The sequence below is a fragment of the Electrophorus electricus genome, chromosome 24, assembly GCF_013358815.1.
Source record: "Electrophorus electricus isolate fEleEle1 chromosome 24, fEleEle1.pri, whole genome shotgun sequence".
Classification (NCBI taxonomy): Eukaryota; Metazoa; Chordata; class Actinopteri; order Gymnotiformes; family Gymnotidae; genus Electrophorus; species Electrophorus electricus.
In genome coordinates, this window is record NC_049558.1 from 543313 (window position 1) to 566268 (window position 22956).

General features: G+C 46.6%; 2 protein-coding genes across 6 annotated transcripts in view; one reads left to right on the plus strand and one right to left on the minus strand.

Moving 5' to 3' along the window:
• On the plus strand, positions 1–15088 carry si:ch211-236h17.3 (carbohydrate sulfotransferase 11). Its single transcript, XM_027001737.2, has 3 exons — positions 1–500; positions 9846–9928; positions 11543–15088. The coding sequence occupies exons 1-3, from the start codon at positions 407–409 to the stop codon at positions 12386–12388; spliced, it is 1023 nt and encodes a 340-aa protein (XP_026857538.2). The 5' UTR covers positions 1–406; the 3' UTR covers positions 12389–15088.
• Positions 13908–22956, minus strand: part of LOC113572317 (solute carrier family 41 member 3) — a 14938-nt gene continuing 5889 nt past the window's right edge. For all 5 annotated transcript variants that reach the window (XM_035522375.1, XM_035522374.1, XM_035522372.1 and 2 more), the window contains 9 exons: positions 21645–21752; positions 21435–21506; positions 20765–20909; positions 20204–20350; positions 19693–19837; positions 19002–19081; positions 15868–16002; positions 15531–15679; positions 13908–15272 (listed from right to left, as the gene is read on the minus strand). In XM_035522375.1, the coding sequence (XP_035378268.1) occupies positions 15099–15272; positions 15531–15679; positions 15868–16002; positions 19002–19081; positions 19693–19837; positions 20204–20350; positions 20765–20909; positions 21435–21506; positions 21645–21752 (1155 nt within the window). In that variant the 3' untranslated portion in view covers positions 13908–15098. The remainder of the gene's footprint in view (positions 15273–15530; positions 15680–15867; positions 16003–19001; positions 19082–19692; positions 19838–20203; positions 20351–20764; positions 20910–21434; positions 21507–21644; positions 21753–22956) is intronic.

Consider the following 22956-nt stretch of genomic DNA (forward strand, 5'->3'; position numbering starts at 1 on the left):
CGCGAGGGTCCTCGCGGTTGACCTGCGCTGCGGGTGGGTGTGACGTCATGGTCTAAACTTTGATTGCACGCCCTCCATGTTTGGAGCGACAGCGCCCAGGCAGGACGGACTCACAGCGCGCGACGGACGGCACTACCACGTAAAGACATAAAACGTCACCCACTGGAGGATTGCGACTATGCCGCGCGTGTAACGGGAGGCCAGTAACTCGTCTCTTCCACCAGGGCTTTGGTGGTTTAACCTGATGTGACGACGTTAGTTAGTTTACTAATGGAAAGTGCAGCTTTCTCTCCTCCGGGACGGAGGCTTTTAAAAGTCATGCGTGCAGATTCTGCTTTTGCAACGAAGCGCGCAAGTATCCTCGCGTGAGCCGGGCGGTACTCGGCTCCGTCCGCACGAACCCAGAATGATGAAGCCCAAAGTTGGTCGGATGTTTCTGGCCACATGCGTCGGATCCTTCTTCATCCTTATCTTATATTTCCAAAACAACTCAAGATCAGGTGAGTTTTACCGACTGTAGGTAGGTTTGCCGTCGTTGTAAATAAAGAGGGTTCTGGTGTATTTAAGATCACGCTGTAGAACTTTCTCATGGCCAAAATGGACCGTAAAGCCACTTACGTAGAACCGGTCAGCAGCACTTTCTGATTAACGTATACAGTAATGCACGGGACACGTAGGGGTGCATGGGCCAGTCGGCGAAGGGAGAATAAGGTTCCGTGTCTTTCTGCTCACACTGCTCGTGATTCAGTGAGCACGGTATAGTTCCATTTACTGCCGCCACGTATGTTCAACCGTTTCCGTTTCGTGCGGTGGATGCAGTTGGGAAGTGGCTGAACCAACAGCCCGTGTTAGTTTCTTACGAAAAACTGTTGCTTAACAACATCTTACCCAAACAGGTCGATTCATGGCGCCGTCCAGCCATATCGTACATTGACGCTCGCACAAACCCCAGTGCAGCCTGGTAGATGTACGCTCCTCGCGGGAGTAGGGACGGTGGAGACAAACGTGGCTCGGGTTCTCCACAGGGTTCTCTCACGCCTCACTAGTGGACCGAGTTGTGAAGTTACTGCTTCACTTTGACAAGTTTCTGATCAGGACGGGCTGGAACAATTTCTCCTTTTTTTCCCTTTTCTTTTATTTATTTATTTATTGATACTGCTTCACAGGACTCTTATGTAGCTGAGTGTTTCCAGAGATTATTGGGAAAGAAGGAGTACAATATTTAAATAATTTGATGGCTATTTAAAACCTCATATAAGTAGTATGTGAATTTAACAAAACACACACACACACACACACACACACACACACACACACAAAGACAAAAACATGCTTAGAGCTTCAGTTCAAAAGGTGACTCACGCTGGAGACCTGAGTGGATGTTGTGTCTACATCCTGTCTGAAACAGTTAGGCTATAAGATGAACCAAGAATAGGAACTACAAATCGGATGTGGAACAAAAGCAGAAGAAAGTGACTGATATGTTTGGAAATTTCCAGGTAAATTCCAGAAGCCTTCAAACTGTATCATCTGCTGACAGTGAGAAGTTTGGGGAGTTACATGGATAGCACAGGTTCAACAGACAAAAAGTGAGAAAGGGAGAGACGTCACTAACGTCATCTCTTAAACATGACCTAAAGTCTATATGGCCACATGACACAGACCTGATGTTTGTGGGTCATTCCCAGTAGCAAACACCTGGCGTGACACCCTGGCAGACATGTAAACCATGAAAAACCATCAACTGGAGAAGTGTGATAGATGTAAAACGGTCATCTGCTGTCTTCACCTTCCCACCTCAGCTACACCTCAGAACTTTGACTTATAAATACTCGTGTTCAGCGGCAGTTAGTACGCCACTCTGCAGGTCACACTCATCAGTTCCAAGGAGTTTTGACAGACTGGCTGATGACTTACTTCTTGAGGTAAAGGACACAAGACATGATGATCAAAGGTTTAATGGCAGCTTTCTTCAGGGTATTGTGGAGAGCTCTTCTCATGCCTTGGAGTATGTGTGTTCGGGCTTGTTTGTGCTGGAGAGTGACCTTCTCTTGGTTTTGTTCAGACTATGTCTACACACGTGTGCCCTGTCCTGCTTTTTTGCCCCTGCAGGGTGGTAGGGCTCTGCTGAGCACACCAGGGTGCAGACAGACTCATCACTCCTCCTGTGCTTTAAGTAATGAGCTCACCTACTTAATGAGGATAGGAATCAGCTTTGCACAATCAAGCAGTATGACGAATGGTGGAAAAAAAAACCCCGAAGGCTGCAGCTGTTGAGCCATGGAGACGCGTAACAGACCAAACTCACTGTGGCTGCACGTCATTGCTTTAGAACCAAGACCTCAGCTCTTCCTAGAACTGACACATGATGGTTAAGAAACAAGATCTGACGTCTCATTTTTCTCAAACGTCTGAGGAATAATGAGACGGTCCTTATTCCTGTGCCATTTGGTTTTATCCTAAAACCTTGATGCCTGAGAAAATCCCTTCCTGACCCCTGTACAGAGTGGTTGCTAGGATGGAGATGGTTGGTTCGACTAAACAAAGCAAGTGTACCTGTCTTAAGGTCTAACATGTGCCCTCACACTGTGCTTACAGCAGTAGGTAGCAAAATAAAGAGCAACATCACCATGCGTACAGAACTCTGTGAGCTGGTGCTAAGCCTTCAGCTCGTGCTGTTTTCTTGCGTCATCTTGACATGCTTTGCCTCTCAGATCATACAAACGAGCTACGTAGGTCTATCACAGGCCTTTCATATTTATCTCTTTTCATACGCTTCGGACTTTTTTGTGAAAGTTGTGACTGTTCAGAAAATAAGGGTGTCTGTCTTGTGTTTAATGTGAATCTTTTTACTCTGAAGGAGGCCGACATAAAACCACGAAAGGCATACAGCAGACATGTGGTACAACCAATAAAATTTCAATATAGATCATAAACTACATGCACTCCTCCCATCCAACACACACACAAACACATACACACTCACTCTCTCTATTACTCTGAAAAAAGCAACCTCAAAACAGCTGGTAAATACATGGGGGCTTCTACCTCCACCACATGCTGTTTCTCTGCACCTATTGATATTTGTGTGGAGTATGAAGTGTGACTGAAGAGTGTCGGCTCACCTTCGCTTCTGGTAAAGTGAGCAGGCTGCTGACTAAGCAGGTCTGAGGTTTGCTGTGGAACAACGTTGTCATAGAATGACTGCATCCTTTCAGACGCTCACTGCCTGCCGTGTGAGTCTGTTTTACAGACCACGCCCCTTTCAGACGCTCACTGCCTGCCGTGTGAGTCTGTTTTACAGACGCTTCACCACCTGCCATTCACTCTCAGATGACACACGTGAACAGAAGCATGCTTTACTGAAGCTTATGTGAGCTGATACAGCAGTGATCTACTTACATACATGTTTATACTGATGAGTTAGGAAGAGAAAATCTTGCTTATGCACTGCTATGCTACAGTGCTGACTGTAATAAAGCTGCACATATTTAGTATGTTAGAAAGGAATAAAATAGGCACAACACACATATATTGTAGCAATATAATATGCAACAGTCTTAAAGAGTGACAGCAGATTTTTTGCATTTTGGGGAAATAACTATGATCTACAGTATACTTTGTTCATGAGAGCTTAGTGACATAAGAATACTACTGAAAATGGAAAAACATTCTTAAAAAAACACTACAGAATTTTTCAGCCTTTTCAACATTTCTGTACACTGTATTTGTCACATTTGGTTAATTACCGTGATTAATAATTTCATTTGCTTTACCAGTTGACTCGAAACATGAAACACTAAACCTAAAGGCACTTGCTGAATTTCATTAGTAAATATCTAAAATATGTGACTAAACAGCATAAGTTCAAAACATGCTAACAATCTGTTTTTAACAAAGCTATTCTTTCATTGCTTTATTTATACAATTTTAAACACTGGAGCAACACTACAGAGCAGTTCTAACTCCTTAACTTTCACCTGCGATTTAGTGGCATCCAGGTGTAATCAGTAAGATCCATGTTTATGTTGAGTTGCTTTCTGGAAAAGTAGCCCCATCCCTGAAAAAAGGAATTATACCAATATACACAAATGAAAGCATTCATGCAAATATGTTCTAAAAAGGTTTTGCATAAATGGTGCAGAAATTAAACAATTGTCCTTTGGTTTCCATGTAGTGTGTGTTGAGTCCCTGGGTTTTCCATTCTTGTTTCAGTACAGGGAAATGTCAAGAGAAGACTGTGCATCATATGCTACAGATGCAGTGGATTACGTCCAAAATGGCTAAAATCTCTTTTACAAAGAGCAGAAAGAGGGGAGGAAAAACTGTAATGTCGACTCGAAGTGGAAAAAGTCTGATGCAGACATTAATCCTTACACTGTCCACTGAAGCATGCTGGGACAGATGGTTACTGCTCTGCACATAGAGTCATGCTGTAACTGATACTGTTTCTGTATATTAGTGTTGATTATGGCACTATCAGTAACTGTTGTTGATGCCAGGAGGTTTTATAGTGGATGTGTAGTGGAGTGTGATCCTGTATTGAGAGATCTCTCTCTCCTCACGGCAATTTACATAACGCTATCAGACCTAGTAGTCATGTAGGGATGTCCTGATTCCCAAGCAATGACACATAGTTGGATAGTAGACTTCCACAGGTTGCTTTTTAATCTTGTGTTTTGGAACATTTTTGTTTTGTTTTGGTTTTGTTTGGTTTCTCTCTCTTTCTCTCATGTGTTTCCAGGATGGGAGCAGTTTTAATCGATTATAGAGTTGAAATTTCACTACATTTAGTACTTTTCATGATAAATGATCTCTGCTGTGTTTGGCAGTCTGACACAGACTTTATCACCTTAGCTGTTTCTGACACATAAGTGCACATAGCTGTACTCCATGTGCACGTGGTATCAGCCATTACAGAAACAACTGTATTCCTTCTGTAGGTACAGGCACAATAAGTTGTCCTGCTCTAAGGCAGAGGTAATGCTAGCCTAATCTCTGATTTAGGAACATTCCACACTTTGTGTTGATTTATGTATAACACTAAAGCCTGTTTTATACCAGCCCATTAAGCTGTAGTGCTCGAGAATGAATCCTGATCCGCCTGATGTTCCCCAGAAACTATCCAAACTTCCTTAATATGTCTAGAGTACATTCTTATTATTATTGGTGGTGATTATATAAAGGGTCTTTTTTAGGTTGGCTGTTGGTGTAACAAAGATGCAAACCATTCAACTGACTTGTGTGCTGACTTCTATTTGTAAACAAGTCCTGCTCGTAACCATGTGCTGTAAATGAAAGCTTGTCATCTGTGGTCATACCAAAATACTTGGAAAATGGATTTCACTTTATAGTTGTACAATTTGAGGAATGGACAGTGTGTCTATAAGGGTCAGTATGTTTGTGACGTTTTGGAAACCTCGTGTAATGCTAACTTGAGGTACAAGCTTTGATCACTTAAATCCTATAGTATAAAATGGGGCTTGAGACTGCAAATTGGATGTTTTAAGAATGTAACCATTATTTCTGTCATTCAAACTGAAACCAAGTAACAGCAAGTGTTGCTTTTTAACCTAACGTCCAGAATGTTGTCAGCTCAAGGAAGCGGGCACGTCAGAGAGGAATAGGTCGCCGCTTTGCTTGTACTCTTCATCCTCATCGGATCAGGCGGAGGTGTTGAGTTTTGGTGGGTTTTGGTGATTTAAGGCATTTAAGAATCCAGTGTTTTAGACTCAGTTCCTGACACTCATGTGTGCACATAGGTTGTGATCTTATGTGTAACTGATACAAACTCAAACAAACACCTTACATTTCTGCTTAAATTGTGGATAACAGCATTAGTCTGGACTGTTAGACTGGACATTTATTCGTTAATCCGCATCCATTTCCTTGTTCTGTGTATTTTACGAATCTCTCCTCGGCTACGGGCAGAGCAGTCACCAAAAGCATTTCACTTCCAGTTATGCTGTGTATGACTATGTATGTGACAAATAAACTTTGAACTTTGAACTTAGTCTGCTTTGTTCGATTGTGGATCATGGCATTAGTCTGATTTGTTTGAATAGATGACTGTGTGTTGTATTCCTTTGGACCAGTACAGGAAGTGGGACTGCTGTGCCTTCCTTTACTATTTTCACTTCTATGCGACTGTTTATGTTCCCAGAGAAACATGATCTGTTATTTAAATCACACCACTCTGTTTGCCCCTAAAGTCATACACGTGAACAGTATAAGAGCAATTGAAGTGCTGGCTGAGGGTTTTAGGGTTAATGTAACACTCATGAGCTCAGGAGTAGAACACACACACACACACGCACGAAAGCTGCTGGACATTAGAAGGCAATCTGTTTCTGTGCTAAAGGAGGGCTTCCTGTCCTTAGCATGGGTACAGACACCAGAGGAGGCCTGCTGGTGTGTGCTCCTGCTCAGTAGGCCATCACCAGTGTAAATGGCCACAAGCCACTGCGCCAGTCCAGCAAATTGCTTTTGTTGGTGCTGCTGGGCCCCGGCAGACTGGGGGAAGCCCCGTCCTCATGCATACTGATGAAGTCTGAAAAAGCCTTCATTGTTAGGCCACCTTCTAGGTACGCCGGCCTGCGCTGGGAAAAGCCCCACAGGGACTGAATTCAGATGCTGAGTTTTTCTTGATATTCTTGCGTCCTTGGCTTGAGCACTTTGAAAGCTGTTACACTAATGGCAGTGTTGTATATTTCTGCGTGTGGAAGTTAGTCTGTTCTCCAGGCTCTCAGGCATGCCTGCTCGTATCGCTGTGGTTAGTGGTAGTGCCCAACGCTCTTTTTTCTCGTCCTGCCTAAGTACGTTCTGTTCATCTCCTTCTGTCTGGTATATCTTGTGACAAACTGAGAGTCGTAAACGGAAGTTTGTCATTGGTGTCATTTTGTGGTTGTGAAACAGATCGAGACCAAAGCAGGTTCCGCTGCTCTACCTCCTCTGAAATCTAATTCACGCACACTCAGATGAGTAGGGCGAGGCAGACTGACATTTATTTGGGGTTCTTCATAGTTTTTAGAGGGTTTTATCGATTTGATAGTCATATTTTTTTATCTGGATTTTCATATTTCTTTAATTGTGAATTTTCACAAATCAACTCACTGGTGACGTCATGATCGAATAAATTCCTGAGTATATTTGATCAGGGTTAAGTTACCCCCCTTTATAAAGATGTATGATGTTTAAAAGCTGAAGAGGAAGGTCAAGGTCTCGGGTCTTGACCTCTCACTGTAATTATGTCCAACTCGTGAACAAATAGTTCTTTCAAACTGCCTGTAAAGAACTCTGTAAAGAGAGAAAAGCACAGAATAGTCCAGGATGTTCGTGAACATTTTATTTATGCTTAAACTGTAGCCATAAACTGTGAACATACCAGCTGTGCATGAAATTATAGTGCAATGTTGAAATTCAGAATGGTCAGAAGGTAAAACATAGCCTGTTCAGTCGCAAGACAGCCAGAGAAGCAGTTTTACATGAACTGATTTACCGACACCCACCGCCTGGGTGAAACTGAAACGACTGAATTAGACATTTGACGCATTCAGATGAACCATTTGAAAGAGTCAGTTCAACAGTATGAATGCATCATTATTTCATTGATTTTGGCTGTAGAAACCTGAGATGCTTTAAAAAAAAGGTTTAGGTTTTTATAGCCACCACAGTAGCAGGTTATAATAATGCTTGCAGTGACACAGGTCACCAGTCTGGTGAAAATCTACAGCAGATAAAACAGTGATGTCACCCCCCCCCCCCCCCCCCGCACTCTCCCTCCCCCACCCCCCCCACCCACTCTCCCCCTCACACTCTCCCCCACTCCCCCATCACTCCCCCTCACACTCTCCCCCACCCCCCCACCCACTCTCCCCCTCACACTCTCCCCCACTCCCTCTCACACTCTCCCCCACATCACTCTACCCACCCACACTCTCCCCCACTCCCCCCTCACTCTCCCCCACTCCCCCCAGCACTCTACCCCCTCACACCCCCCACCTCACTCTCCCCCACTCCCCCATCACATCCCTCCCCCAATCCCCCCATCACTCTACCCATCACTCCCCCCTCACACTCTCCGCCACTCCCCCCACCACTCTACCCCACTTCCCCCATCACTCCCCCCTCACACTCTCCCCCACTCCCCCATCACTCTCCCCCACTCTCCCCCATCACTCCACTCCCCCATCACTCTCCCCCACTCCCCCATCACTCCACTCCCCCATCACTCTCCCCCACTCCCCCATCACTCCCCCCTCACACTCTCCCCCACTCCCCCATCACTCTCCCCCACTCCCCCATCACTCCCCCCTCACACTCTCCCCCACTCCCCCTCACACTCTCCCCCACTCCCCCATCCCTCTCCCCCACTCCCCCCACCACTCTACCCCACTTCCCCCATCACTCCCCCCTCACACTCTCCCCCACTCCCCCATCACTCTCCCCCACTCTCCCCCCATCACTCCACTCCCCCATCACTCTCCCCCACTCCCCCCATCACTCTCCCCCACTCCCCCATCACTCTCCCCCACATCACTCCACTCCCCCATCACTCTCCCCCACTCCCCCATCACTCCCCCCTCACACTCTCCCCCACTCCCCCATCACTCTCCCCCACTCCCCCATCACTCCCCCCTCACACTCTCCCCCACTCCCCCATCACTCTCCCCCACTCCCCCATCACTCCCCCTCACACTCTCCCCCACTCCCCCATCACTCTCCCCCACTCCCCCATCACTCCCCCCTCACACTCTCCCCCACTCCCCCATCACTCTCCCCCACTCCCCCATCCCTCTCCCCCACTCCCCCCACCACTCTACCCCACTTCCCCCATCACTCCCCCCTCACACTCTCCCCCACTCCCCCATCACTCTCCCCCACTCTCCCCCCATCACTCCACTCCCCCATCACTCTCCCCCACTCCCCCCATCACTCTCCCCCACTCCCCCATCACTCCACTCCCCCATCACTCTCCCCCACTCCCCCTCACACTCTCCCCCACTCCCCCACACTCTCCCCCACTCCCCCATCACTCCCCCACTCCCCCCCCATCACTCCCCCACTCCCCCCTCCTCACTTTTTTGTTTGCCTCATTACTGCTGTTCTTCTTCTTTTTGGCCTTTTGCCCAACCCCCTCTTATAACTTTTGCTTTTGTGTTGCTTCTCTTCTCTTCTCTACCCCCCGCCCCCCTCGGTGTGTGTATTAAAGCAATTTCTTTGAATTTGCTGGCACATGTGCAAAACTAATCACTTACACTACTGCTTGCCAGGCCCCCAGCATTGGCAGGTCTCTAGCCAGGGTTGTGTTTATATATGTGCGTGTGCGTGTGTGTGTGTGTGTGTGTGTGTGTGTGTGTGTGCTGAGAGGGAAAGGCTGTAAGGGGGAAGGGACATGAATTACAGGACAGCGAACACTGTGATCCTACAGAAAATATCCATTTAAAGCGGGAATTTTATGACTGATCACCATGGGGAGGAGAGTGGAGGAGGCAGTAATAACCAGCCAAGGCCAGTCCTGTTTAAACCGTCTGACATCCACTCTGAGTTATCCCTGTTCCTTAGCCTTCTCTCTTTCAGAGGCACTTTCACTCTGCAACACTGGAAGTAACTTCTCCCAACAGATAAAACCTACATGATTCTTATGTTTTTTACTGAATCTGACAAAAATCTCTTGTAGTTTTTAAGAGTTAAAGGTTTGAGTGTCTTATGTTTTAGAAACATAAACAGAGACGTGCTCAAACCTACGCTAAAGCAAAAGTTAGAATAAAAGTCTAAAACATTCCTCAGAATGATTTCTTAACAAGAGACCATCATGCTTGATTCTTGGCCCTTGTGTGTCGTAGGTACGATGCAGCTCTCAGCAAGGACCAGACTGCCAAGCAAGACCAGGAGAAGTCCTCTTCAGACGCTCTATGATGGGGATCAGGTGACCATCTCTGTGTCTCAGATACACTAGCACTGCTGCTCCAACTAGTGGTGCAATAAATTGGGTTTATATAACTGTAGAAAGTTAATGTTCCACGTACGGTATTGTCGTAATTTAATATTTCGACAATCTGTTTATGACGTTATTCTGTTCTGGAATTACAATGAACTGTAATCAGTCACAATCTTCTGCCGGAATGGTCTGGAGTTCTGTGGATGGGGTTGATGTGGAGCGGTGGAGGGTGCAGCTCTGGTTTTAGGCTAAGAAGCAAGACATTCCCCAGGCCTCCAGAAACAGAGGGGCTGTCCTGCAGATGGGGAAGTTCCTTAGCAACTAAAATCACAGTCTACCCCACAGTCCAGAAGCAGCTCTACCCACCACCCACTCCAGGATGCCAATATCATCAGATAGGTGAAATCAAACGGGAACGCAGAAAATTAGAGCAGATACATGACTTCACCACAGCGCCTGGAATTCTGCCCTGGTGGAATCCCACCTCTCCATGGATTTACACACATACTAAAAGGGCATTTCTGTTTTACACACACAATGCAATTAGAAATAAACAGACTGATACTGTTTGAGCAGATAATTACTGGCATGAGTAGACTTGGTAAAAATCGTATTTGTGATAAGGTGTGCACATCTTGCTGGGATTGTTACAAAAATCCTCAATCCTATCGTTTCTCTTCCCCCTTGTTAGAATTTTAAGGTGTGCTGTGCCAAACATGATTTAGAGTATTTACACTAACGAGGGGCGAAAAGTTGTTTTTACACAGATGTATTTGTGTCCAGGCACATCTGGTCACTTCGGTTCTTATTAACAGTCGAAGATTCTGCCCAGCTGTATCATGGCCACACTGAGATCCAGTCTGAAGATCCCGTGGTTAATTGGCCTGGATTGCGCTGCTATCAGATCTTGGTTATGCAGTGGGTTAAATCTGGAGAGAATCTAGATCACATGAGCGGTGTCACCTTCGCCATGCCTCGGTTAGAACGTCTTGCTTTAGTCTCATAATTGTAGCATTAAAATACTGTAACTCGCACGAATGAGGCGTGTTCTTAAAAACACCAGCTGTATCTTGAGCTGTTAAAAAAAAAAAACATACTGGAAAATCAAGAACAAACAGGAGCTTCTCATGAACCTGACACTGTTTTTCATAAGGTCGCTCCAGAAAAATTGATCGGATCTCATATCTCACCACACGTCTCACATCGAGTGTCTCTTCACTTGTGGCCTGCCCCTAGATAAAGAGAGACTTTGATGTGTCTGTTGTGTCAAGCCCTTGAGACCCTTTAGACTAAAGTGCGGGTGCATTAGCCCAGTGTGAGCAGACACACAGCTAGCGTTTAACCCTGGCCTGAGTGTGCTGATTTGATTTGCTGTTTTTGTCCTTGAAAACTGCTGCTAGACTCAACAACAAGACCGCAGAAGGAAAGAGCGGTTTAGCTACCTGAACGAGTCTGTTCAAGGAGTACATGGAGTACACAGTTCAAGAAAACTGCTGTGCACTGTCAGGTGTTCTCCACTAACTTGTATGAGATTGGCAACCAACCTAGTGCCAGTTCTTCATGTTAGCTGAACCAATTTCTCCTCTCCGCTCCTCTCCTCAGACGGATCAGGCTGCAGTGCAGGCCACTCTGCAGGGGAGGCGTGAGCTGCTGGAGGCAGCCTGCCGCTCGCACACGCGCAAGCGTCGCGTCCTCACCCCCGAGGACCTGCGCCACCTGGTGGTGGATGACGAGCACAGCCTGCTCTACTGCTACGTGCCCAAGGTGGCCTGCACCAACTGGAAGCGAGTGATGATGGTCCTGACGGGTGACGGGCGCTACCACGATCCAATGGCCATCCCCGCTAACGAAGCGCACGTGGCGGGCCGTCTGCGCTCGCTGGCCGACTATCCTCCGCCCGAGATCAACCGCCGTCTGCGTTCCTACCTGAAGTTCATCTTTGTGCGTGAGCCCTTCGAGAGGCTGGTGTCAGCGTACCGTAACAAGTTCACGCGCAGCTACAATACGGCCTTCCACAAGCGCTACGGGACCAGGATCATCCGGCGGCACCGGGCTGACCCGCAGCCCGAAGCTCTGGAGCGGGGCAACGACGTCGCCTTCGAGGAGTTCGTCTACTACCTGGTGGACCCGCGCACACAGAGGGAGGAGCCTTTCAACGAGCACTGGGAGCGGGTGCACTCACTCTGCCACCCCTGCCTCATCCACTACGACGTGGTGGGCAAGTACGAGACCCTGGCCCAGGACGCACATTATGTCCTGAAGCTGGCCAGCGCCGACCGAGAGGTACAGTTCCCCGCCATCTCCAAGAGCACGAGGACCACAGGTGACATGACTGCCAAGTTCTTTAATAACATCAGCCCTTTCTACCAGAGGAAGCTCTACAATCTTTATCGAATGGACTTCCTGCTCTTTAACTACTCAGTGCCAGCGTACTTAAAGCTGAGATGAGGGGCTTCCGCGTGGCCACTCGCTCCTCTGTCTCAGTCCAACCCGAGGGGGCTTCTGCGCTGCTGGCTCGAGCCCTCTGGAAGTCTCGGTCCGGGAGCTGGCGAGCAGAGGTTGAAGTTCTGCTCGTGAGAGAGAATGTCACAGAGAAAGCCACGCCCCCCCACAGGTGAAACCGCTGACAACCGGTTACTACTGCCAAGGCTCTACTGCTCCCGAGCCTTCCCATAATGCATCTGTGTTAAGTGCCAACTCCCAGATATGTGCCTTTGTACTCTGAACATTGTCTAAGTGAAGCAGGATTCTTCATTAGCTGGCAAATGCAGAGTTTTCATATGCCCTCATTTATATGCGTCCCACGTTTTATATTTATGGTTTTGCTCAAATATTTATTGTAAACGATGTACGTTGCTCTCAAACTGAGTTCAGCAAAGTTTTACTCAGTGCTGTGAATCTTTATTTCATAAAAACAAAATGTGACTAGTTTTTCACACTTGTACTGGTACAGATCTCCCTCTGGAGTCTGAAATGAGCTCACGACTAGAGAGGATTCAGATGAGCTGTGGTACAGGACGGTACAGGACAGGTACAGGACGGTACAGGGCGTGCTCCTGAGCCGTCCCTCGGTACACGCTGGCCTTCTGACTGCCTCTTTATTAAGCAGTCAGCTATGTAACCAGTGCATAACTGTGGTTAGGGCCCAGGAGGCGCCCATCACTGGCCTCCTTGTTAAGCTAGGAAACTAGGCTGAAGAGCAACCCAGGTACCCGTCACTACAGGCCAGAAGAAACAGCTACCGAACACAGAAGGATCAGGCTCATGAGCTCTCAAACAGACTACCTTCAAAACAGGATCGATTTTGATTATTCAGTCACAAAAGAGAAATATTACAAAGTAACTGGATAACATCTGTGAGATCAGTCAGCTTCTGAATGATAGACTCCACTGGATTTACAGATTGTACTTTATATTCATGATTGCCTAAACTTCTGGAAATTAATTTTGATGTTGAAATGTGTCTGAAACGCCAAACACTTAGCCAGTATTACAGTGAAACCTGGGCAAATTCCTGGTAATATGCCTCATCACACTGGGTACGCGTACAGTATCTTTTCCATGTACATTTGACCTTTCACCTCTCTTTCTCTTATGTGCTTTTGGGAACATAAATGGCTCTGCCAGCACAACTCTGAGGTCTATGGCTAAGGTAGTTTGTCTTTCCGGATGTCCACATGCAATCTTCCTCTACCCACTGAAAAGAAAAGCCACTTAACCTCCACATGACAAATAATTTACATTAGTTAATTGGTTTGGACCATTTCAAATGCCAGCGGATGGTCAGCCCTGCGACAGAGTCTGCAACAACACATGCCATTTTTAAAAGAACTTGCATATTTTGCACACAAGCTGAGAACCTACTTCGGTACTGTTAAACTGTGAAGGCCACTGTGTTCTGGGCAGAACGACCCGTCCTCTGGTTTTGATTCGTGGCTGATTTTAAAGTGAGAGAGCAAGCTTCTGGTTTGTGGTCTGTGCTCGTCTTTATTAAGGGACAGGGGAAACATGCCAGGCTACATGATCAGTGTGATCTCTGTTTGTGAAATAATGTATCATGTACAGAAATAAATTAAACATTGAAATGACTGAAACCTTGTTAAAATGCAGCAAGTGAACTGTATAAAACACGATGGGGTTTTCCCACTCAAGTTAGAGTTTTAAATAAAAGTGTCATATCTAAGGTTTGAGAATGGAACGTTCCAGTTAAGAACACATTCTTATTACATTAAAAAGATTTGTACCTGGATGGTGGCTTCATGGTTCCAGCATTAAAGACAACACTTTCCAAAACCAGTGAGACAAACTCACTCAAAGGCATGTCAATAACAAAAATATTCAGCAAATCACCTGAATGTTTGTCTTCATTATTGTTGACCTTTTTAGCAGGAAACTCCAAATCTCTTCCTTGAACACGTCTCCTTACTGTAATTCAAACCAACAGCCGAGAGATTCGTCACAGCTGAGTCTTTTAATCTGGTCATGCTGGAGTGTGGAAGCACCCATTCAGTCACAGACCCAAAACACTCCGAAGAGAAAGAGATGACTGAACACAGCTTGCCGCAAACATGTGGAAAACCTTTCCATCCTCTGAAGTTCTTCCAGCTTTAAGCACATTCAAGCCCATTTAACATCTGGGATGACAACTGGATACAGCTCATCTTGGATGACCGAGAAGCCCTGGATTATGTAGCCTTTTAGATGAAGGTGTGTGTAAAGGTGTGTGTAATTTGTGCACGTAAATGTGTGTAAAGGTGTTTTTCCATCACTTCCCTGAAGAAGAAGCCACAGGAGAACATATCCATAGGTCAGTTATGACAGTGTGAGTTTAATAGAGACCTTTTAGTCCACTGTCTATAACTTCCAGGACCTCAATTCTTGTTCGATCTCTTGTCCTGGTAATCACGGGTTCAGTGGTGCCTATCTTTCCTGACCCGGACCCGTTTATTTGACCTCCAGGCTACCACAGGATCAAGAGTCAGTTGGGGTTAAGTGCTTGTGGGTGCACTGAGGTGCCTACTATGAGAAAAAACCCAGTCCCTGGGGGTGAGTGGTGGCACGTTAGTATTCACTGTCAACTTGTGTAAAAGGAGCATGTCATGTGTAATAATGGGTTCTTAGATGCCTGTGTGTGTGTGTGGGGGGGGAGGTTAGCAGCTCAGTGACTGAGCCCCTCCAGAATTGTGACCAGGCGAAAGCACAATGCGAGGAATCCAGTTCCCAGTAGATCTCCCAGAGCGGTCAGGTAGGGAATGGAGAAGTTATCAGGGTCCAGACCTCTCCGCCACGTCAGACGCACGATCAGGTCTGCCATGTAGAGCAGAAGACCCACCTGTGGGAGGAAGCACGCAGCAATCATCAGTGGATCCAGTAGCAGCAGCCGCTCAGCTGGTCAACACCTTGGTGACAAGACCTTGGAGTTACTCTGCATGCCGATAGACGAGGAGAAAACCACCAGAATGTGGAAATCTTCACTTCAGTCGTGTGTTTTTGGAATGTGTTGGAATTCCCACCTTCAGACCTGCTCATCTGGCACGTTTGTATTGTTACAGAGGGAAAGGCTTCCCATACTGTGTGTGTGTTCACAAACCTGGAGCAGAGCAGCACACAGGTAACAGCAGGTGAAGGTCAGTGTAATGGTTACATCTCCACCCTGCAGAGCCCTGATGGCAAACAGGAATACCAGATGACCGGGCACCACCAGCAGAAACAGCACTCTCGCCGACTTGGAGTTCACTCCTGAGGCCACAAACGCAATCAAATGGCCCTCATTTCCATGTTTCATTTCCAAACAGGACTGTTTAATGAAACATTGTCTGGAGATGAACAGTTTCTCAGTTAGGTTCAAATCTTACCCAGAATGCTCAGCACTTAACTGCACTTTCATGTTTTGCTGAACTTGGACTGAGTTCAAAAAGGAGTCTGACCTGAAGACCAGAAGGTGTTGCAGGGGTTTGGCCAGTCCTGCCTCATCCTGTGGGGCAAGATTCCTGGCACAGCCCAGTAGTGCAGGTAGGTGGAGAGCCGGCTAGCCTGGATAGCCACCAGGTTCCCTCCAACACCTGAAGGAACAAGCACCACCTTCACTGATGAATCACTCACTACCATTCCACTTTTCACATTCACTCCATTTCAGTGTATGTGTGTGTGAGAGAGACAGACAGAAAGATTAGATAGATCCTAAAATATGGGTTATTTCCTGACAAGTACTTCTCATGGGACTCACGTTCACACGTTTTTCTCCTACATTCTTCTTCTCCACCACAATATGAAATTAAGGATTTAGAGCTTTTCCATGTTTTTGGTGGCATTGAAGTGAAGCTGGCAGAAGCAGTTTTTCAGAAAGTGCCTCTAGCTGTCCTCTCCGTGAGCACAGCCCTCCTCACAGCTATCAAAATAACGCCCCCCTCAGTCACAACACAGTTCTCATTTGAGACTATTTGCCTTTCCAAGTGAGCTGTAAAAATGGGTGTTTATTTCCATCTAATTTTAACCCAAATCAGAAAGTCTATTTTTGTGTGAGTGTAAACCTGATTCTCGTAATACCCTTTGTTCCGCTCTTCTCTGCAATCTCTCACTATGCTGCATTTTGCTGAGTCATTGTGGTAGAGGAACCAAGTAGTGAGCGTGGAAAATCATAGCTGAACAAACAGGGGAAGCCTAGCCTGACCCTAACCAACCCTACCCTAACTAACCCACCTTAACCCTAACCTAACCAACCCTACCCCTATGCTAACCTAACCAACCCTACCCTAACCAACCTTAACTAACCCACCCTAACCCTACCCTAACTAACCCACCTTAACCCTAACCTAACCAACCCTACGCTAACCTAACCAACCCTACCCTAATTAACCCACCTTAACCCTAACCTAACCAACCCTACCCCTACGCTAACCTAACCAACCTTAACTAACCCACCCTAACCCTACCCTAACTAACCAACCCTACCCCTACCCTAACCTACCCTACCTAACCAACCCTAACCTACCTAACCAACCCCAACCCTACCTAACCAATCCCAACCCCACCATACCTAACCAACCCAACCCTAACCAACCCTAACCCCACCCCACCTAACCAACCCAACCCTAACCTAACCAACCCTACCCTAACCTAACCAACCCTACCCTAACCTAACCAACCCTACCCTAACCTAACCAACCCTAACTAACCCACCCTACCCTTACCTACCTAACCAACCATAACCCTACCTAACCAATCCCAACCCCACCATACCTAACCAATCCCAACCCCACCATACCTATCCAATCCCAACCCCACCATACCTATCCAATCCCAACCCCACCATACCTAACCAACCCTAACCCCACCCCACCTAACCAAACCAACCCTACCCTAACCTACCTAACCGTACCCTAACCAACCCTAACCTAGCCAACCCTAACCCCACCCCACCTAACCAACCCTAACCGTACCCTAACAAACCCTAACCTAGCCAACCCTAACCCCACCCCACCTACCCAACCCAACCCTACCTAACCAATCCCAACCCCACCATACCTATCCAATCCCAACCCCACCATACCTATCCAATCCCAACCCCACCATACCTATCCAATCCCAACCCCACCATACCTAACCAACCCTAACCCCACCCCACCTAACCAAACCAACTCTACCCTAACCTACCTAACCGTACCCTAACCAACCCTAACCTAGCCAACCCTAACCCCACCCCACCTAACCAACCCAACCCTAACCTAACCAACCCTAACTAACCCACCCTACCCTAACCTACCTAACCAACCCTAACCCTACCTAACCAACCCTAACCCTACCCTACCTAACCAACCCTACCTAACCAATCCCAACCCCACCATACCTAACCAACCCTAACCCCACCTAACCTAACCAACCCAACCCTAATCCTACCCTAACCTACCTAACCGTACCCTAACCAACCCTAACCTAGCCAACCCTAACCCCACCCCACCTAACCAACCCTAACCGTACCCTAACCGTACCCTAACCAACCCTAACCTAGCCAACCCTAACCCCACCCCACCTAACCGACCCTAACGGTTCTTTACATCCCAGGCTGTCTACAGCCCAACGTTACCAACCTGTGACTCAAATTCAATTTTTTTGCCTTACTGTGACAGATGTGATTGTGTCGGGGCTGTGTGAACACCTAAATACGGTCTTTTATAATCAGATTTGAGTCGCTTTCGTATGTGGTCCTAGATCGGATTCGTATCCGATTCAGGGACATGAGTTGAATGACAACAGACGGATCGGAATTCACATGTTCTTTTGCCTACACAGATGTGATTAGTACTGTAGTGTTCGAAAAAAGAGTGGAGGACAGCAGCGCCTGCTAAAGATGTGTCGGACGCGTTTTCACCTCGAACAGAGCAAAAGGCCACGCATACATTTCACATTCTTAATACTGCAAGTCACCTCACAAACACAACGCTATGGTTGCTGATGAAGCAGGTCACCGCAAAACTGCATTAAAGTGCACATTTGGCATTTAAGAGGACAGATGTGTGTTTATATTACACACAGATAGCTGTCCTGCTTATAAATGTAAACCATTAAAACAAGCAAATCCAATATGAGGGGAGATAAAATCAGAATTGAACAAATGTGGCTTGTTATGGGAAAGTAGTCAGAACCGTCTTGATGCTGCCAAACCTGGTCATGTGGTTTCACACCAGACATGGCGCTCAGAGATCTAGAAACTTGGTGCTGCACTACTATAGTTTTAAACCCCAGGCTTCTGTCTTGACTCAAGGACCTGCTATCCCTTTGCATCCACAGAGCGCGCGAGAGAGAGCGGGGGGGGGGGGGGGGGGGGGGGGGGTGTCAACCATGAGACAGAGAGACGAGGACACTTCAGTGTTTCTCTTATCTGTGTTCGTCTAACACACATACATAGGCTAGTGTCAGGCAAGTTTATGCCCTACGCGAGACCACAACTGAAGTAAAAATTAACTAGACACCACAGAAAACACGTGGGAAAGTTTGCATTCTAAGTCTGCATTTCAGATAAATATGCATTGCACAGTCTCTGATTCAATGATAATTCACTCACCGTTAATCACAGGTGTAAAGACAGCCATGCCTTCATAGTTGGGATCACTGACAGTTTTATCAAGGATCAGTCCACCAAAGCTGATTAACAAGAGAAAGAACACATCACCGCGGCAGGCAGAACACCAATCCAGAGAATCCTGCCTTGTTCTCCAAAAAAGGCCAATCCTGTACAAACTACTGCTTGCAGGGCAAAGAGGAAGATTTGGTAAGGAAATGTTATGATATGAAGTTACACTTATATGGCGCCTTTCTCAGTACCCAAGGACTCTTTACAGTCAACACACTGTACAATGCTGTTACATCCAGTCCACACACTGGTGAGAAGCAGCAGCCAGTAGAGTAGCGTACTCTCAACCAGAATCCAGAGCTTACAGGAAAAATATTACACAATGGAAACTTTTTAAATATTTAGTATATGCGCAATATGATCGATGTTACATATAAAAACTCAAAACAGATATGCAGCTTTACTGCTGGTGGATAAAAAAACATCTAAACCCTGCTGAGCTCTGCTTCCCATCACAGTTAAGCAATTCATCTGAAAACCTATTTTTCTTTTCTTCAAAGTAAAAGTAAACTATGTAGAAATTTTGAGAAATCAGTGGACTTCCCCTGCACCCCCAGTGCGTCAAATCCAAACCTCTGACATGGGTGTGTGTGTGTGTGTGTGTGTGTGTGTGTGTGTATACCTGCTAATGGACATGGCAACTATAACAGGCTGCCACCCAGATATCAGCACTTCTCTGATCTGAGCACTGCGTCGGGCAATCACCACCCACAGTGGAATCAGTAGGAGGAAGAACACACACACCAGAGGAGCCAGGTACCAGATATCTACAGAAAATCAATACAGTGGCTTTCAAACACACACCCTTAGCACATCACCAGTGAAGAAACTTTAACGTTTCAAACATGTGTGTCTCAGGAATTTGAAGGCTGACCTGAGTGGAATAGCTTCATCACTCTAGAACATATCACACGCTAATCTCAGCCACAGCCCAGATGAACATGCAAAGCAGCTGCCTGTTTGACTGCCAAAATGGCTGCCTGCATAGGCAGGTACCACTAAGGGGTTAATTTCGTTTGCTCATCTGAAACCATGGATACAGAACACTGATATGGACACAAAATGCTCCTGTCGCCCTCTGCTGGGCCCACGGTCACTACGCCGGCGTGTTCCATGGGTTTCCGCGGCTGTACCTCTGTACTGAAAGAGCGTACTGCTGATACCAGCCAGCAGGGAGAGGGTGATGAGGTCGCCCAGGCTGGCAGCGACTGGGGTGGCCACGTTGTCCGGGTTGATGCCCACCCTCCTGGAGCCAATAACCACTCCGATCATCACCAGACCTGGAGAGGAAGGGTTTAAAGGACGACAAATACAATACCCTGTGCATAAAAGCTACTCCAACAGGATCCCGATTTGCATGAAACTTAATTAATGCCGCTTAGATTTTCTTTCATGCTATTTGAAAGAGTTCTAAAAATACTTTCACAACAAAAACACAATTACAAAACCTCTCCAAAGTGGCAGAATATAACCTTCCCTGTAAGAGAACCCAACCTCACAGCAGGGAGTCTTCAACTTCAGTTCTACAGACCCACTGCCCTGGTTTCTAGCATGTTTGATCCAGTTCATCACCGTATTACTGAGTGCTTTATGAGTTCAGGTGTACTGGGAGTTGGAGAAGCGTGCAGACCAGAGCAGATCACCCCTGAGGCCGTGCTAAAACTGGAGGCTGGAGGCGGAGGTGCGTCAGGTACCTAACGACAGCGCAGCGATGAACGCAGTGGCAACGCTGCTTGCACAGAGGACAGCAGCCTGGTCCAGCTCCACGCCGCCCCTGGACACGGCGCCCAGGGCCACGGCTGACAGAGCCGCCAGGAAGCCCACCACGGTGGCCTGCACCTGGGGGGGAAGAAGCAGCTCAGCCTTGTGTGCCCTGGGCTCAGATAGCCCTCTAGTGGTGAGCATTGGTATTTAATACAGCTCGCCTGTGTCAACCCTTTCTGTTATTTGAAGAACAAAGCCTGGCTGTGCTGGTAGAGGATGTGAAGACCAAGCTGAAGTCAAGAGCCACATACAGCTTCTCCGAGCCCGAGCAGAGCACAAACCCCACTTCCTGCTTGTCAGCATGGAATGTAAATGCTGGAATGCTGAAGTGTTACAATGTAACCGTTAAATAGTTTATTTACTAAAACAATGATGAACTGTTTAATAAATGTCACTCCTTTGAAAATGTCTTGCTAGACTATATGCTGTAATAAACCAGGAGCTTCTGGTACAGTAGTTCCTGTTTCCAGCCCATACAAAATTAATTCCATGACACAGTAGAGGGGGTCAAGGATCTCAGAGGCACACAGTCCAGTGCCGCTTTATTTTCTTCCTGTTACCGCGTTCTTAGACACTGCAGTTCCGTGAGTGGAAGCGGACCTGAATGAGGGCCAGGTTACTGGACACCATTAACCACTTCTGGCTGGGCTCATCCATCTGCCCGGTGTTCGCCTGCAGGAGAAGGAGAAGCAGGTGTCCGTTAACAGGAAAACATTTTTTTGTCCATTAAGCAGATATGAGGCACTGGCTGTGGCATGAAGCATGAGAGAAATAACAACAGAAGTGAAGCAGTGGACAGAGAGGACTTACTGCAGTGGACAGGCGAGAGGCCAGGGTCATCTCCAGATTTCCCTTTAGGCCGACTAGAGCAGGCACCAGGATAAACACCTCGGTGATGACTTTAAATACGTCCCAGTGCTGAAACAAACAAACACACACACACACACACACACACACACACACACACACACACACACACACACACACACACACACACACACACACACACACACACACACACACACACACACACACACGAGTTAAGTGTAATGTAGAACAGGTAATGTTGAATTATTAAGAGCAACGTAATTAAACATACACTAATGCCACTGTGCTAAAGAAAGCCAAACAAACAAACAAACACCCACTTTTACAAACAAAAGATTAGTGCACTGAAGCCTGTAGAGGCCAACTGGTGGCTTAGAACTCATCAAATATTGTGGATAACTTTTGATTGAGTTTGAAACACAGAAAACACCTACGCTGTGTCTGAAATCTGCTCACTTTCTCACGCGTATATACACTCCTCACTAATCTCTGAAGTATGAGTGATTTAGGAACATCACTATAAAGTATGTGCAAAGGCATTCAAACGTCAGGCCAGTTAGCTGGCACATTTAAAATATGAACTACCCCAAACTTATTTGGATTAAATTCATACATACTCAGTGAATATGGAAATATGAGGCTCTGTTTTCTTATAATTGTAATTAGTAACGATTAAGTTTTTCACTTTTGTTTTTTTATCCACCGACAGCCTCTTCCTTCCGTGGTGCGTGACAGCCCAGAGATGACAGCAGGATGCGTCTTCTGCAGTACAGGAGCGGCTCTGTGACAGCAGGTTTTGTGGGGTGTTCCCAATATGCAGTGGCATTTAGCTGACACTTTTTCATTCAAAGCAACTTAAAATTATGACTGAATACAACTTGAGCAATTGAGGGTTAAGGTTCTTGCTCAGAGGCCCAACAGTGGCAACTTGCCAACTTGCGGCTTGAACCAGCAACCTTCCTTCCATATACAAATTCAGAAACAGTCCCAGTGTACCAGGGTTCTCAGTTTAGTAGTATTTACTGAGGATGAGGTTAGTGTGTATAAACTGCCATAAACTGCCTTATACATTACACGGCTTTTATGGTCAGATGTGAAACACTAGCTGTCATCACCCTCGAACATTACAAATCACCATCACAGTCAGTCACATGTCTAGCAGCTGCTGAAATGTCGACAGTTAGCAATCATTTCAATGTTTGTGCTAGTGTGTGTGGATGACAGAAAAGCAATTCCACACGTTAGATTTTAAAAAATAAACACGTGAACAAAAACGATCCACTGTAAGTCACGG

Bases quoted from the DNA above. Each gene is read 5' to 3' on its own strand.
- si:ch211-236h17.3 (XM_027001737.2), top strand. From the start codon at position 407: ATGATGAAGCCCAAAGTTGGTCGGATGTTTCTGGCCACATGCGTCGGA. The intron at 501-9,845 runs GTGAGTTTTACC...TGTGTGTCGTAG, and splicing joins CCAAAACAACTCAAGATCAG to GTACGATGCAGCTCTCAGCA. The intron at 9,929-11,542 runs GTGACCATCTCT...TCCTCTCCTCAG, and splicing joins CGCTCTATGATGGGGATCAG to ACGGATCAGGCTGCAGTGCA.